At 34.0% G+C, this 18,301-nt stretch overlaps 1 protein-coding gene across 1 annotated transcript in view; it reads right to left on the bottom strand.

Moving 5' to 3' along the window:
* The window catches only part of INTS7 (integrator complex subunit 7), a 74,073-nt gene that overhangs the window by 42,379 nt on the left and 13,393 nt on the right, over positions 1 to 18,301 (bottom strand). The window contains 10 exon segments of the mRNA XM_079107505.1: positions 6,430 to 6,552; positions 6,993 to 7,063; positions 7,066 to 7,135; positions 7,137 to 7,169; positions 7,171 to 7,187; positions 9,065 to 9,094; positions 9,097 to 9,129; positions 11,682 to 11,818; positions 16,213 to 16,359; positions 17,191 to 17,320. Coding sequence (XP_078963631.1) covers positions 6,430 to 6,552; positions 6,993 to 7,063; positions 7,066 to 7,135; positions 7,137 to 7,169; positions 7,171 to 7,187; positions 9,065 to 9,094; positions 9,097 to 9,129; positions 11,682 to 11,818; positions 16,213 to 16,359; positions 17,191 to 17,320 — 791 coding nt within the window.

Raw genomic sequence — 18,301 nt, 5'->3', positions numbered from 1 at the left:
GGGTTAATGCTGTTATGGTGGAAGTAGGTTTGATATCTCAGGAGTGAGTTTCTTATAAAAGAACAAGTGTGTCCTCTTTTGCCTCTCTCTTGCCCTTTCTTTGTCCTGCTGCCATGTGATGATGTAGCAAGAAGGCCCTCACTAAATGACAGCCCCTTGATCTTGGACTTCCTGGTTTCCACAACTAAAAAAAAAAAGTAAAATTTCTATTTATTGTTAAAACATTACTTAGCTTGTGGTATTCTATTATAAGCAGCCCAAAAGGGACTAAGACAATTCAACAAAGTTAAACATACACTTACCATACGACCCAGCAATTCTGCTTTTGGTATTTATCCAAGAGATGTCAAAGACATGTAGGATAACAGTTTTATTCCTAAGGGACAAAATACTGGAAACAACCAAAATGTCCATCAACTTGTAACTCTGTAAACAAACTGTTAAATGCCCACACATTGGAATACTACTGAGCAATGATAAGGAACAAACTGCTGCTACAAACAACAGGAATACCAAAAGCATTATGCTAAGTAACAAATCATATTCAAAAGGTTCATTCACACCTAATAATCATATGTGTCCTAATTAAATAAAGATTGACAACAAAAGGAATTAAGAGATTTTCTATAAACTCTTACCACACCCTACCTACTCACCTACATTAGTGCCTGTATTTTGTTTTCCCTCCTGTAACTATGTGAAGTAAACAGAGCCTACCCACTTGTATGCTGGGCCCTATCCAGTGTCACCTACTCGAGGATATTGCTCTTGTACGCCCTCCAGCCCCGCCATCACACACACACACACACCCAGACATTCCCATCAATATGAACCAGGTTGTACTCTTCCCAGGCTAAAAACAAACAGCAAACAAACAACATATCCTTCAGTAGTACCTTCTCATTCCTCTGCCTTTTTAGAGCAGAACTCCTTTTAAAAGGTTGTCTACACTATCTTAAACCTCCAATTTTTCTCCAAAATCAATCTTTTCCCCAGAATGCTCCAATAAAACTTTTCTTTCTTTTTTTTTTTTTTTTTTTTTTTGCGGTGCTGGGGATCTAACTCAAAGCTTTGTGATTGCAAGGGAAGCACTCTACCGACTGAGCTATCTCCCCAGCCCAATAAAACTGTTTTCTGAAGGTTATTAATGACTTCATGTTGCTACATGCAAGGGGAAACTATCAGTTCTCATCTTGGGAGAAAACAATTAACAGTATCTTGTATGACTGATCAAGGTTTTCTCCCTATAAAATAATATTACACTGACTTATTTATCATTGGTTCACCTTTGCTGGTTCTTTTTCACATCATTCTATAAATCTCTAGTCATATTCTCTCCCTAGGGGAGTCATTCAGTCTCATGGCTTTAGATATCATCCATAAACTGATGAGTCTCACATTTATTACTTCAGTTACATCTGTCCACTTAACTCCAGAGTCCTTTCTTTGATGTCTTCATTTGGATATCTCACACCTCACACACTATATAAGTGTTCATAAGTGAACTTTTGATCTTCTCTTTAAGAAATGAGACTCCCAGAGTCTTATCCATTCAAGTTCATGGTGATTCTATTTGCTGAAGACAAAAACCTTAGAGCCACTTTTCTTTTTCTTATACTATGCATATGATATGTCAGCAAATCCATCAGTTGACTTTAAAATTTATAATATTACCACTTTACACTACAGCCCCCACTACCACCCTAATTTAGGTAACCACAGTATTTTCTATGTATTTACTATTATTAAACATTCCCCATTTGTCTTTACACTACAATTTAGTTTCTATACAGCTAAGCCAGAGATTCTTCTAAAACTTAAGTCAGATAATGTTCTCTGCTCAAAATCTTCCAATGGCAATCCATCCCATGCATAAAGAGCTTAAAGCTCTTCCCTCCAACCACCTACCTGAGAACATCTACTACTTTCTCCTTATTTATAGTCACACTGACTTCATACGCATGAATGCTCCTACTTTAGGGTCTTTTTTCCTGCTCTCTCTGCTGGTATGGCTCTTCCTTAAGAGGCCCACAATGTTGGAATTTCTTCCTTTGAGTGTGTGTTCAAATGTCAGCTTCCCTTACCACCTATTTGAAATTACAACCCCCATATTCTACCCTCACTAATCGTTTTCCCTGTCTTTGTTTTTCTCCACAGCATTTACCACCAATCTCATTTCTCTGCCCAACAGAAGCAAAGGCAAATCTTCTTGAGAGAAATGCACTTCCATTCTGGGCCTCAAACAATTTTCACACGTACTTTTCCAAGAAAAATAAGTAGTTCAAAGTAACAAAACAACCAAGTTTACAAGGAAAAATGGTTCTATGACAACGAACAAACAGAATTAGCAGAGAAAGATCTAAAAAGACTTCAGAGAAGCTGAAGAGATCATTTATTAAACTAAAAAGTGAGTAAGAAGAAATTATCCAGCAACACTGCACAAAGTGGTGAAAAATAAGGCAATAAAGGACACGGAGGATGAAATGAAGAACTAACAAGTATTTAATTGGTGCTCTAAGAGGACAAATGAGACAGTGGCAGTATCTGAGGGAATTATGACTAACCATTTCCCAAAACTGTGGAAAGACACCAATCTTCTAATTCAAGAAGCCCAATAAAATCTAGATAGTTTAAAGGTAAGAAATTCACAACTAGACAATTTATAGTGAAACTGCCAAACACAAAATCAGAGAAAATTTTAAAAGCAGGAAAAAGAAAGCCTTCAAAAGAGTATCGTTATTTCTCAACAGTATTAATAGAAAGCAGTAGACAACAGAAATGGCACCTTAATGTCCTGGCAATTTTATCCCCACAAAAAGTATCTTTCAAGGTTGAGGACAAAATGCAAACATTTTCAGATAAACAAGCACAAGAGTTTACCACCACAGACTCACTGAAAGACTCTTCGAAGACAGAAGAAAAAGTATCCCAGAGAGGAAAATACAAAAAGAGCACAGACAGTAGGAGGTCCAAATAAATACTGCATTCTAAAACAACATCAATAAAAACAAAACAAAACAAAACAAAAAACAGAATTAAAACATATGATGGGCCAGGCAAGGTGGTGCATGCCTATAATCCCAGCAACAGGGGAGGCTGAGGCAGAAGAATTGTGTGTTTCAAGTCAGCCTCAGAAATTTAAAAAGGCCCCAAGCAACTAAGCAAGATTCTGTCTCATAAAAAATTTGGGTTTGGGGATGCAGTAACACATAAAAGTTTAGAAGGGTGTTACTATAGTTTGGATATGTTTTAGTATGTCCCCTAATGTTTCATGTCCTAAAATTTAATCCCCATTGTGAGACAGTAACAGAGAGTGAAACAAACTATAGTGTTTAGAGGTGGGGCATTTGGGATGTGATCAGGATTAGATAAGGTCATTAGGGTAAAGCTTCCATGACTGAATCCTGGTGGCTTTATAAGATGAGGGAGAGGAGACACACATATGCATGTGTGTTCCCTGACTCTTGCCATGTGATACCCTGCATCATCTCCAGCATCTGCCAGCAAGAAGGCCATCACCCCACATGGCCTCTGGATCTTAGACATTTAGAACCTGTGAGCCAAAATAAAGGTGTTTTGTTGTTGTTGTTGTTAAAACTTAAGTCTGTGGTATATGTTATTAAGCAACAGAAAACAGATTAAAATAGGTACAAATGGAATTTAAGTGTGTTCTAAGGTCTTTGTAGAAGAATTAACTTATAGACTCAAGAAAAATAACTGCATATTTTCATTTTTAGGGTAACAACTAAAGGAATGTAAAAAGATTGTAAACTTGCAAACTATTCAAAAAATGAAGAATGGTTAAGATATTAAAAACAATCAATCCAGAAAGCAGATACTCCCTTTCCTCAAAGAGGGAAAAGAACAGGGACATAGCACAAAATAAAATGGTAGATTTAAACTCTTATGTGCAATAAATCACAGTAAATGTAAATGAATCAAAGTCTTCTTTTGAAAATGACAGTCTACCAGGCTGAATTAAAAATAATCCGATTAAATGCTATTATAAGAAACCTCTGAAACAAAGAGCCAATGTAAAAAGATGGTAATTGATTTATGATGTAAATACATTCAGGGGAAAACTGAAGTAGCCATTTTAATAGTGAACAAGAGATTTAGGCAAGAGATATAGGAAAGAGGCCTAAATAAGTGAGAAGACACAGCATGTTCATGCACCAGAAGACTTAATTTGCCAAGGACCAATGAAGTATATTTTCCAACACACACAAATAGTAACTACGAGTCAATAGAAAAATAGGCAAGAGACTTGAATAGCCATTTATAAAAAAAAGGAAATCCAAATGGTCAATGTACATATACAATTTTTTAATCCAGGAATTACACTAGGACTATTTCTAAGTTGGCAAAAAACTAAAATTTGGATAATTCCACATTTTTATAAGTTGGCAAGGCTATATAGATCAATGGGCACTCTCATAGCAGAAATGTAAATTGGTTCAATTACTTTAAAAAACAGTTTGACATTAACTGGGGAAGTCAAAAGTACACATAGTCTATTCTTTTTCTTTCTTTTCTTTTCATATGAAGTCTCACTATTTTGTCCAGGCTGATACTGAATTCCAGGATGCAAACAATTCTCCTGCCTCAGCATCCTCAGCAGCTGGGGCTACAGACATGCACCACCATGCCCAGTTTGAAAAGACACATATTCTGTAATCAGAACTTTCATTCCTAGGTATAGACTCTATAGAGGTTTGCACATGTATGCCAGGAAGGAAACAGAAGAGCACTTATGGCACCATTGTTTTAAGAGTCCCATGTTGAAAATAACCCATTAGGAGTAAGTAAACTATAGTACATCCATAAAATGGAATTCTATGTAGTAATTACTGGGGAGGGGGGATCATGCAACTACATTAATGACTCTAGTCAACACAATGTTGAACAGAAAAAGAAAAAAAAACAATATTCTTTAGGGAGACAAGCCTGATGGTGAGATACTGAAAAATAAAGATGAATATCACAGAAGTCAAAACAGTAGGTGTAAAGTTCTGATTAGGAGGGGCCATGAGAGGAAAAGAGATGAGGGTCTATGACATGCAATGTTCTATTTCTGGCCAGATGGTGGCTACATGAATTTTCATTTAAGATTATTATTTAAACTATTAAATACATATTTTATATACTTTTCTGTATGCATGATTTATCTAATAAGAAAAAAATTGAGAAGGAATAAGATAGTGCACCACATTGATCTTTCTAACTAACCAGGATTTTGGTTTTATGCACAAGTTCCCTTAAATAACTAAGTAATTTGGCACATTCTCTTCTTGGAAAGACAGTATTGTTTAGTAGAAAAAAACACTAAAGGGACCACTGGACAGAAGCTCTCTGAATTAAATGCTTAATTAAATTCTCTTAAGAAGCAGTCTTCAGCATATTGTCTCTCTGTACTTTACTTGCTTATCTATTAAATACAAATACTAACAACTGCCCTTATCTCTTGGGATATTTGTGACTATTAAATCATAATATAAAGTAAAACATGTTTAGAAAATTGCAAACATATAAACAGAAAAACAGCAGCTTACTTTTCATTATCGGAAATTCAAAGATTTTTGTTATACGGGATCTGAGATGATGACAAGAGGTAAAAATTAAATCCACGAAGATAAAGGTCAAATTTTAATAATCTTTGATTTCACTTTGAATAGCTTTATTTAGGAAACAGTATATGTTACCAGTAATGAGTAAACAAATTCTCTATTTAGGAAAAAATAAATATGAAATATTAATTTGACCTAAGAAATGATATAAAAGATATCACCTCAGCAGCTTAGAGGGCGATCTACTTGTTTATAAAGAAAACTCAAGAACATCTTTTGTGCTGGGTGTGGTTGCACATGCCTATACTCTGAGCAGCTTGGGAGCTCAGCAAGACCCTGTCTCAGAATAAAAAATAAAAAGGGCTAGGGATATGACTCAATGATAAAGCTCCCCTGGGTCTAATCCCTGGTACCCTTTGCCCAAAAGAAGAACATTTTTTTCGCTCTTTTTGAAAAGGAGAAATGTATTTTGCGAATTTACCCATCTAGTATCTTCTCCATAATAAATCACAGTCTGTCAAAACCTAAACTGTTTTCCCTACTCTGACTGAAGAGGACAGGAGAAAAATAATTTGAGTTTCCTGAATCAGCCTCAGTGTGGCTACAGGAAAATTAAGAAACTGAGAGACAAGTCTCATTCACTTTAAATAAACTTAAACACTGAAAGATGAAGTTTTATATATTTTTGCCATTTATAAAATAATTTCTGCCACAAATATTACAATGGTCTTAGAAGTTTTTCATAATAAACCACTTAGAAGATGACAAAGACAAAATAATACTGTGATGCAAAACAATTTATTCAACCATAATATTATACTATACTTCTTTATAAAATATTGATGTTCAAAGTTCTGTATACCTGGATATTCTCCCTACTCCAAGTATGTGGCGTTTTATTGGCAAGTAATTTCAGATCTTGAATAGCAAGCCTCTTTACTGCTTTCCTGGGATCATTCTTCAAATACTGCAACAGAAGCTGAATCTATAAAGGAAGTAAAGTCACTCCATGAAAAATGCTGCCACTGATATTATCATTTGGGATGTGGCTCTATATAGTGAAACTTATATTTGAGACAAGACTCACTTCACATCACAGATCTCTCACTTATTAACTATGTGCCCACATTTGTATATAAAATGCTACCATTTAACCTATATGATTCTAGCACAGGTCAGGGATTTAACACTCAATCCTTTCCTTACTGCCAACTTCACATGGTGCCATGTACTCCCTGACACTCCATTTTCCTACAGGGCTCCCAAGAATCAGTACCATGAATACAGAGAGGAAAAAGAAAATTCAACTGATCCTTATCATAGAAATTTACTTTACCGTCATCAAAACTTACGGGTTACTTCCTTATTTTTTAAAGTCTTATTTAATACTCAAGTTCACTAAAGAACAGTTTAAAGTAAAATTACCTGCTTAGGTGTATCAACCAAAGATGAAGCTGCAAGCAGAGTAAAAGTGTGCAAAGAAACAATCACCATTTGGTGGAAGGATAGGACGTGACTAGCTGCTGTAAAAGTTGACGAGCACTGGAAGCCAGGATTGCATCATGGTGGCATATGCTGTAAGATAGGGATCAACTTCAGTTTTCAAGTCCACTGGTGTAGCTAACCGAGATACAAAACAAAAAAAAAAAAAAAAAAGGTTCAGAGGTTGCATCATCCTTAATGACAGTTCAGATTTAAAAGGTCTCACTCATTAGCAAAATGTCCCATTTTAAAAACAAATAGTATACTAATACATTACTGAGGTTATAAAAATTAAAGATAATTATACTACAACTAATACAATAAGTTCAATATGTTTTTTCCAAAAGTACTTAATATTAATTTTTTCAGTCATTATAAAATTACTGATGGGTAGAAAATGCCTTTAGCAGGCACAGCTGAAAGCAGTCATACTTGCGGCCTATTGTTCTCAATCATATTAATATGATATACCACATATACATACACTCAAATGGCTACAATGATTATATTAACAACTTGAATTATTTCCATCAACTTAATCTAAGATCAGGATATGAATAGACTGTATAAAGCTGTGAAGTTCTCTGAACTTTATCTGTATAGCAATGCCTTGCACAGACAGCTGCAATTCCATAAGGAATAACCCCAATGCATCTTTTTTTTTAGGTACCTGATATTGAACCCAGGGGCACTTTACCACTGAGACACATCCCCAGCCCTGTTTTATATTTTATTTAGAGACAGTGTCTCACCAAGTTGCTAAGGGACTTGCTAAGTTACTGAGAATGGCTTTGAACTTGCAATCCTCCTGCCTCATTCTCCTGAGCTGTTGCGATTATAGGCATGTGCCACCACATCTGGCTCCCAATGCATCTTTAACTAACACTGGAGCTAAACAAATACACATAAAATATCTTTTCTTCTACAGCATTGCTTCCTGATGGTGGTGAAAAAAAATTCTCAATCATAATGTACTACAAACATGCCAAAAAGTTATTTACATTCTGCAGATCACTGGACTTCCCACTGCAAAAGAACTGTTGGGTATGAATTTAAACGCAGCATTTCACAACCAGCTTAAAATTAAAACGTCAGATACTCTAAAACTTCCTCTGCCATTTCTTTATCTTGGACCCCAACTTCGTTGTGGTAAAGGAAGGCCACCAAATCGCACATTCACTGAATGCCATTTATAAGAATACAAAAAAAAGGTGGTGTTCTATAAAATTGGGCAATGCTGCAAACCCGGAGCTATCTTTAACAAATGTTATGTAAATAAATAGGGTTAACACATATGCAGCATCTTTTAGCAGATAAAACTGAAAACCAGGGGCTTTGTAGGTTGAGGTTAAGGATTTGGATTTGATTCTAGTTGCAATTCAAAGACACTAGAGGGACCATCAGCAGAGAGAGCTCCAGAGCTCCTTATGACACTGTTCTCCCCCAAATCAGAATGTTCTTCCCCTATCTAATCCGCATGCCTCATTCCTTTCCCTCCAAGTCTTACTTCACTGAGGGCTTCTCCTATCAAATAGATAAAATACAAAAGTCCTCCTCCCACCCTGCCATCTACTATTGGAACTCTCTTTCCTTCTTATTTTTTCTCGATAGCACCTGATATGTCATATATGTATTTCTCTATTAACTCCTCTACCCCCTCTAATTAGAATGTAGGTTATATGAGGGCAAGGGTTTTAGTTTGTTCATTTCTATACCCAAAGTACCCAGTACAGTTCTGGCATACAGACGATTCTTTTTTTTTTTTTTCCACATAAGGGAGTTTATTAAGCAAGCAGAGTGTCTCCCTGCAGGGTAAGAGAGAAAATGAGGAAAAGAAAGAGGATGAGAAAGGGCATGCGCTAGAGAGAGTGTGAAAGCCAGGAGGATAGAGAAAGTGAGGAGGAGAGAGAGAAGGATGAGAAAAGATCTAGAAGATTCTTAATATCATTTGAATGAATGGTTAGCATATAGTAAGTACTTAATATAATACAAATGCCATTGTCACTTCATATTACTAAATGAAGCATACATACCTTGAATCATTCACTGATTTTGTTACAGATTCCTACAGCAAAATCCCCTTTTGGAAAGAGAAAATAAACAATAGAAACTTTAATGGGTAAAAAATTAAATTTGCTTAAATTTTCTAAAGACTGACAGAGACCACAATTGGACAGGAAAACACAATACTCTAAATCATGGCTAATATTTCCAGGATCAGATGCTGGGGAGGTGGGTAACAAACACAATTAAACAAAAACTGTAATCACCAGATAGGATTATGAGACTTTTCTCATATGTATTCAATGAAAGATGCCCATATTTGTAATTTCTTCTATTATCACTTAGTGACAATGTCTAGAAAGAATCAATCACTATTGCAGATGTTGAGGATATACTTTCAATTAAGAAAAACTTTTAACACACAAGTTCTGATTATATGAAGCTTCCCCTAGTATCTGTAGCTAAAGGTAAAGATTTCTTTCATTACTATATAAGACTTTCTTTTAAATGTCAAAATTTAAAAATCTATTATAAGCCTTTAAAACCTGCGAACCAGAAGTCTACGGATTATTTTTGTCTAATAATATTTTAAATTCTCAAATAAACAAGATAAAGATAGACTAAAAAAATAAGCTGATATTCCAATTGCATCCCCCCACTTAATCCCCCTTTTTCTCCCCCACAGACCTGACAGCACTGAGCACTTTCCCCTACTCTATATCAACTGGCTGGTGTCCAGGGACAGCAGTCCTTTCCACATGCAAGCCAGTGTTCTTCAGTTTACCACAGTCACTGCTAGAGGACAATTCCTCGTACTGACAATGCTCACCTGGGCCCTAAAGGCATTTGGGGCTTGTCAATTCCTACTTACTTGGTGAACCAAAGATTAGCTCTTTAAAAACATAAAATTTTAAACCTTTTTTTAAAAAATAACAAGTTAGATGCATTTACATGTAGTAGAGAGAGGAAGAATGGGATTAAATAAATTCTTAAGGTTTGATTTAGCCAGTTACTCTAAGATTCAAAATTGATAGAAACACTAAGAAAGAAATCCTCAATGTAGTAGAGACATGTATCTCAAACCAGATCATAGGGCAGAGGTAGACACTGATATCAAAAAATATGTACTTCACTAATTTGATACTGCTATATTTAGATAAGTCTTTCAGGCGTTCCTACTGGACTAACCAGTATTTTTTAAATATCACAAATATGAAGCATATCACATCAAAGCACTGCATGTCAAACACTTTCTATAGACAACTACTAATTTATGTCTTTCTGGTCATCATTTCCATAAGCAAAGAATCTTGTTTACTCTGTTAGTCTTAATCAGCGGTCCAAGAGAAATCAGAAATCCTATAGCTGAATAAAATTGAGTGAAATTCAGTCAATTTAGAGGCTAAATTTAGAAAACTAGTTTTGGAACCACTGGACACACATATTTAATCTAATAGATTATAAAGCACACTTTAACAGAGTAATCAGATGAGAACTATTCACAGGTGTAACTCCATATCAATAAAAAAGTTTTTAAAAGTGCGCTCAGTATCAATAACTCAATAAGAAAAAATTGGCCTATTTTCAAAAGCATAAATAGGAACTGCATTCAGATATTCTCACTCTACCATATTTATTAATTTTGAGCAGTGAAATTAAAACCATATGCGTTCTATACTCTTCTTTTCCAAAGAGTAAATCCTAGAATTGTTGGAGGGTTGATAAGAGCAGCTGAAGAGAAGATGATGCATATATAATTAAAACTGGAAGAAAGTTGGTGATTATTTCAAGTTTCAATCAAATTCAAACAGACTCTTATTGAAACTGCTATTATTCCGCCTGGTTATAAAACGAAAGCTAGTTCATGGAAGGATGTAAAGAAACTTATAAAAAGAAAATTATAACATCTTACCGCCCAGGGTGACATTTTGATAAATATCCTTTGAATTCCTTTTTCTATTCTATAAATACAATATTTGTTGTCATAAGTGAACATTACAACTAGCATCCTTAGAAGCAAATACCAGTATACAATTCTTAGACGCGGATTTTCTGGATTAAAGGGATATATATGTTTAAGGCTTTCATCATACATATTGCCAGAATGGTCTCCAGAAGACAATGCTAATTTTGATGTGGGTCAGGGAAGTATACTTTTTTAGAGGTAAACATGCAAGTCAAATCATAGTTAACATCTCAGCTAAAAAATCTTATTTTCTAAGATAACAGAGGACATAACATTCTGAAAAGATTAATTGGGTTTAAATTCAGATTACTGTCTGTCAACTGGGTATGGCTGTGTATGTAGTTTGACAAACAGTAATAAACTAGCAATTTAGTTTCCTTGCATGGGGTGTGTAGAAGACTTCAGTGGACAAAGTTGTGGTACCCAATGAAGTCTTCCTAAACCACTCTATGTTTATCTTGTCCTTTCTGGAACCAACACCTGAATTTAGAGTTTTCTATTTTATGTATTCAAGTCTTGTTTCCCCATATGTTGTAAACACTCTTGGAAAAAACACCTTGTGATTTACATTTTTTGTAACCTGTAATGTTTATATATACACTGATTAGTTATTCCTTCAAAAATCTTAGGAAGCCAAATTACTAAAAATTGCCTATGCTTACTTGACTGTGCAGAGAAGTTGGCAGCAGCAAAAACAGCAGCTTCAACGTCTACATTATCATGTGAATCCAAACTCTGACGAATACTGTGATGAGCATTCTTCCTCTCAGGAATTATTGATGCCAGACTTCCCAACATCCTACAGTAATAGAGAACCCAAGAATAGAAGAAATTCAAGGTCAGGAAAGGAAGAAGCAAAGCAGCTAGATGATCAGAACTAAAGGTTGTAGGTCATTCCATTTCAGGTGAATAAAAGCTTAACTTAGGAATCAAGCAATGACTCAAATTCTAAATACTTTTACATACTTTAATATGCCAAAACTATCAAAATGGCTTATCTAAAACACAAAAGTTTCAAAAGAAATCAACTTGGAAATACATCCAAGGGTACCAAATAGGGCCCAGAAAAGAAACTTTTGAATTATTAAAGCATTAAAATATCAATTTTCCAATGTTGCATGAAGAACTTCCATTTTAGCAAAGCATTAAGAATATAACATCTAGAGGTGGGAGTGTTGGGGGAGAAGGAAAAAAAAATAATGGATTGAATCAAACATCATTACTCTATGTAAATAAATGAATATGCAAGTGGTATACTGTTACTCCATGTACAAACTGAAACAACATGTATCCCATTTGTTTAAATAAAAATAAATTAAAAAAAGAGAATATAACATCTTTATTGTTAAGCAGATTCACAGAATAAATCGGTAAGACTTCCAAGACTTTTCTCCCCCACCTCAATAATGGTATCATGATTTCAAATCTGTCTTTATATCAAGAGAACAGAAGTAGAGGATGCCCCCCTAGAGCTCATACCAGAATCTGCACCAGTAAGGAAGGTAACGTCTGGAAAACACAATCCATTTATAATAAAATCATAGATTTGGAAAAGAAAAAAAAAAATCCATTGTTTATAATATCAACTACAGAAAATAAAGTCTGGAAAAATCCTTTCAGCAGAAAGGCATGGATTTTAGAAAACTGCAAAACACTGAAATAACAGAACCTATAGTATTCCTATAATAACCACTTTCTTAAAATTAACATCCTAAGTGAATAATAAAGTTAATAATTTCCAGGGCTGGGGTTGTAGCTCAGTGGTTGAGCACTTGCCTAGCATGCCTGAGGCAACTGGGTTCGATCCTCAGCACCAAACAAAAGTAAATAAATAAAATAAAGGCATTGTGTCCATTTACACTAAAAAAAAAAAAAGAGTAATTTCCACTTAACAGATCCTCACCTAGTGATTTTATAGATATACCCAGTTAGAAATAAGTAACTGAGTTCTTATAAAGCAGATACAAATGAACTAAATTTGTAATTTATAATCAATTTCAAAAAAAAAATTTGAAATTGCACATTCAAAAAAACACAAATGCTATTAATGTAATAATTTTAACCAGAAAAGATCAGGTTAATACAAAAGTACAGTTGTTTCTATGTAATAAAATATATGGTGCAGCCATATAGTTTCGTCACCTTCTGAAAATATTTCTGGAAATATTATAAATAATTCATGGTACTAACATTTCAATACTGTTTGAGTCTTCCAGATTCTTCTTCCATTTAAGTGTTTTATTTGTAAGTTGAAAGTAATAGGTTAAAAAGTAGAACATTTAAAAAATATCTCTTCCCTATCTCCCATTTTTTAAAACAGCTTGGGATGTGGCTCAGTAGTACAGCACTTGCCTACTACACAAGAAGCCCTGGTTTGAATCCCTAGCACCACAAAAAAACAAAATAAAACAAACAATTAGTGTTTGAAAAGGTATCACTTTTGCTTTTCTTCATGAATTTCTACTTATTAACACTTTCTTCTAGAAAGTGAGGTACTTCAGATCAGTCACTTTATCTTCCTTAAAACAAACTACACAGAACCTTCTATACATAAGTTTTCAAAGAGTACTGAACAGGTTGATCTATCATTCATTAGCTTCCAACCTTTGTAGAGTTGTTTTCCTGCCTACCTAACACAATTCTCCTCTTAGTGTATTACCCTCATGAAAAAAGTCAGATTCCTACCAGCATTAAGATTCACTTTGTACCGATCTTTTGTCTAAAGATATAGTGCTGCAGTCAAAACATTTCACAATAGAAGGAATGAAAATACAACCACATACATGCCCAAATCCTTTTCAAAGATCATTTTAATAGCCAGATAATTTTCAATTCTATGGTGATTTTTAAATGTCTTTGGCATATTTCTGCATTTTATCATACAGGAAATAACAAGGCAATTTTTTTCATTTTAACATCAACAAAAAGCAATTTATTTTATATCAGTTCATTGGGAATGTGAATTAGAACAAGTTCCTACACAGACTACCATACTTTTTAAATTGACTACTGTTCCCCAAAAATACCAGGTTTGAAAAACACATATCTTTTGGAATTTATAAAGGCCACTAATTATCCCCCCCTCCTTTTAAAGCAGAACATTTTGAGAACTGCACAGTATAACACTGAAAGATATGCACAGTATCAATTGTGATAAGCACACGCATGGCTCAGTTAATTGGTTTATCATTGCCAACATCTGGGGTGGCTTTCACATATTCACAGTTTGAAAAGTGTCTCTATACTGAAGCATATACTATTTAACTTATAAAGACAAAAACATAAGGAAACATGATCGTGATTTTAATGATTTAATGAAGAACATAAAACAAGTATCCTGTTCCTGGATTTCAGGTCCTGATAGAAGTTTTCTCTGCTTTGTATGTGATGCCTAAAACAGATATCTGAAAAATGACCGTGATTCAGGATACGTAAGAAACTCATACATCTTATAATAAAAAATATAAATAACGTAAGATAAAAATGGGCAAAAGACACTTTTCAAAAGAAGATATGAGCTGGGCGCAGTGGTGCATGCCGTAATCGCTAATGGCTCAGGAGGCCAAGGCAGGAGGATCACACGTTCAAAGCCAGCCTCAGGAAAAGTAAGGGGCTAGGCAACTCAGTGAGATCCATGTCTCTAATACAATAAATACATAAATAAATAAAAATAAAAATAAAAATAGAATGGGCTGGGGATGCGAATTAATGGTGGTAGTGCCCCTGATTCAATCCCTGGTACCTGCCCCCCAAAAAATCCCATGCTTATAGAAAATAATTCAAAAGTTATAAAATCACACAAAGAAGTCTCTTATAATCCTCAACCCAAGGATCCTGTCCAAAATAATTACTTTTAACAGGATATGTTCCCACACATTTTCAGTGAGTCAAGTAAATAAATACACATACTACTATAAACTGACAATAATCAGTTAAATGGAAATTATCTGATCATTTTTAAACTTAATATCTCTGTATATTAGTACATATAGATCTGTCATTCTTTGAAAAGGATATAGTAGCCCATAAATTAACTATTCTGTATTGTCAGCACATGATTCCCCCCATTTTTCATTTTACAAAAATAATACTATGATCATTCATATACATCTATTCACCAACTTTTAAAAATAATTTATTGAAAAATTACTATAGGTTAAGTTGCAAAGGGTAAGGGCATCTTAAACTGAAATTGTTCCATTGCAGAAAGTTTTTTTTTTTCTTTTGGAGTACTGAGGATCATCATATCCACACATGCTAAGCTGGACACCTTTTTTTAAAGATAAAAATCAATTAACTGGGAGCTGGGGTGTGGCTAAGTGGTAGAGTGCTTACCTAGTATGTGTTAGGCACTGGCTTTGATTCTCAGTACCATATATAAATAATAAAGATCCATCAACATCTAAAAAATATTTTTAAAAAACACAATTAACTGACTTTAAAAATCACATAGTGCTCAATTTAATCACTCAAAAGAAAAGGAATGACAAAAGCACTTAATTCTGAACAAGAAGAATTGATGCCTGAAGTGGAAAAAAGTAAACTCAGGAAGAAGTGGACCTCCTTGTCAAAAAGAGGATTGTCTGGGCAGGAAAAGTTAGAAATGAAAATTATAATTTAGGAAAATGAATTTCAAAATATGACCCTAAAATTATACATATAAAAGAAATTATGTTTCACCTAGGATATGAAGTTTACAAAAGGAAATTTAAACAAAATAAAACTGTAAAAATAACAAAAGTGCCAAGAAAGAAAAGGAAAGTTTAAAGAAACTACAGTGGTTATATTCAGTTTTCGCCAAGAAGTTCAAACATAAATTATCACATGCAAAAATGAGTAATAACACATAACCAAGGATGAATGTAGAAAACTAACAGGAAACAAGGTCAAGAAGGAAAAAGTTCAAAAGGAAGCAAGGCTAAACTAAATTCACCAAGTTATTTGATCAGAACTTCTACCTACATAGGGGAATGTTTCAAACACAAGTTAAGCAACAATTTACCACCAAAACAGTAATACAGATGTTAACTGGAAAGAATTTCAAATGAGGATAGTACCACATTTTTGCACTGAGTCTTAGTCAAAACCTAAAACAAATCTCTCACATTTAAAATGAAACAAGTAAGTATATTGCCTTTTGGTATATAGTTACAGTTTAATTTTATGGTGAGTGATTATTGCAACACAGCATACCGGAGTGTGATGGCTCTTGCTACGGGATCATTACTATGAATCACAGAGAAAATTCTCTTCACAAATTCATCCACATTTAGGATCTTCTCCAAATGCTTCTCACTTTGCTGGGTAACTTTAAGAACACACAGTCTCAGAAAATTGTTTCTAGGAAAATCAGATAATATAATTTAGACTACTTCAGGAAAATAATATTCAATTTGGGATTAAGGCAACATGAATGATATTAAATTTCAGTAGCAGGCAAATGTTTTTCAAGCTTATCATTATTTGTGTTACCATTAAAAGAGTTACCTAAATTCTGTACTTCAGAAGGAAACCAAGCATAAACAGATATGCCTGTTTTCCTGCTGCAAGATACCAAAATGGCAGTGATACAAGAAGAAGCACTAGAACTGAACTAAATCTCCCCAGTCACATAATAACTAAGGCCAAGAGGTAAGATGGTCGGTCTTCCTTTCTCTCTGGTTTATCCCACAACTTCTTTTTTCCTTCAAATCTGATTTCTTATGTGTATAAGCACATGAGTGCATGGAGAATATTAGAACAAAGTGGGAGAGGGAATGGTGGGGAGAGAAAAAAAGGCAATGGCTACTTACTCAGTGCTTAAATGTTTCAGAAACTTCACAGATATGCATCTCACATTATAAAACAAGTTACTAAATTAAAACACAAACTTCTCAAAATGATCTATACAAAGTCACATTTTTTCCAAAATATACATATAATAATACATTAGGATTGTCCTAATCTGATTTAGTCTTGTCCCTAAAGGAGTAAATACTCTCTGAATCATACTCTTCGTTTTTTCTAAAAATATCATTAAATCTCATACCAAGGTATAGTGCACTATAATATGAATCCATTAAAATGGTAACTAACCACGTGGAAGTCATAAAGGGAAAAAAGAAAACAACACAAAACAAAGAAATATGAACAATAAGTGCTTTAGAATACTGAGGCTTTAAAAAGACTTACCCAACTCTGAAAACATCAGCTAACTTTAGGAATGCAGAATTGATGAGAATAGGAAATGGATACTTCTGAAAAAGCCTGGGAAAGCGAACAACTGCTTCACACTGTTCACCAAGTTTGCCAGATCTTAGACCTACCAAAAAGATGAGAGGAGAGCACAACTTAAAAATCTGTGTCTGCAAGGCAAAAAAATAGCAAATGCCAACTCATTATACAGTAAGGTAATAATCATTCTTAACAATTAGGTAAAGAACATAACTCATTTCTCATTTAAAAATAAAAATAGTACATAATAATGAAAAAGAAACAATTTTTTAAAAGTTTGTAGTTAATTAAGACTATTCAGGGACATAATTTAAAACCACAGAATTTATGTTCTCTGACCACAATGGAATTAAGAGAGTAGGAGAGAAAATCTAGAAACTGCCCGAATATTGGATAATTAAGCAATGCACACCCTAATAACCCAAAGATGAAAGGAGAAATCAAAAGGAATATTAGAAAAGCATTTTGAACTGTATGAAAATGAAAGTACAGTTGGTGGATGAAAATGAAAGTACAGTTTGTGGGATATTTAGTGCTTCAAGGAACATTTATCACAAAGAAGAAAGGAATCCAATCAATGATCTAACAAGAGTGCCAACATAATTTAAAAAAAAAAATTAACCCCAATCCTTAACTTACTCTCTATATAAAAATTAACTAAAAAATGAACCTAAGATGTAAGATTTAAATATGAGCTAAAATTACGAAGTGTAGAATAGGAGAAATCTTTGTAAGCTTGTGTTAGGCAAAGAATTCTTAGATAAAAACACAAAAAGCATGACCTATAGAATTAAAAAGCAACAGCTGAACTCCACTAAAATTAAAATTTCTACTCTTCAGAAGATACTAGTAAGAAAATGAAAACACAAACCATATTCTGGAAGAAAATATCCATAAAACATTTAATCTCATAAAAAAGTTATCTGATAAATAACTTCATTCATAGTTGTTATAATGCAATAAAAAGACAATCCAATTTTTAAATGGGCAAGATTTGAAGAGAAATTCCATTGAGAAGGAAATATGGATGACAAATACAAAAAACACACGAACAGATGTACAACAGTAC

The sequence above is a fragment of the Sciurus vulgaris genome (assembly GCF_902686455.1).
Source record: "Sciurus vulgaris genome assembly, chromosome: 12".
In the NCBI taxonomy this organism is placed as follows: Eukaryota; Metazoa; Chordata; class Mammalia; order Rodentia; family Sciuridae; genus Sciurus; species Sciurus vulgaris.
Note: the sequence above shows the minus strand (reverse complement) of the source record. Positions and strands in the feature narration are given on the sequence as shown.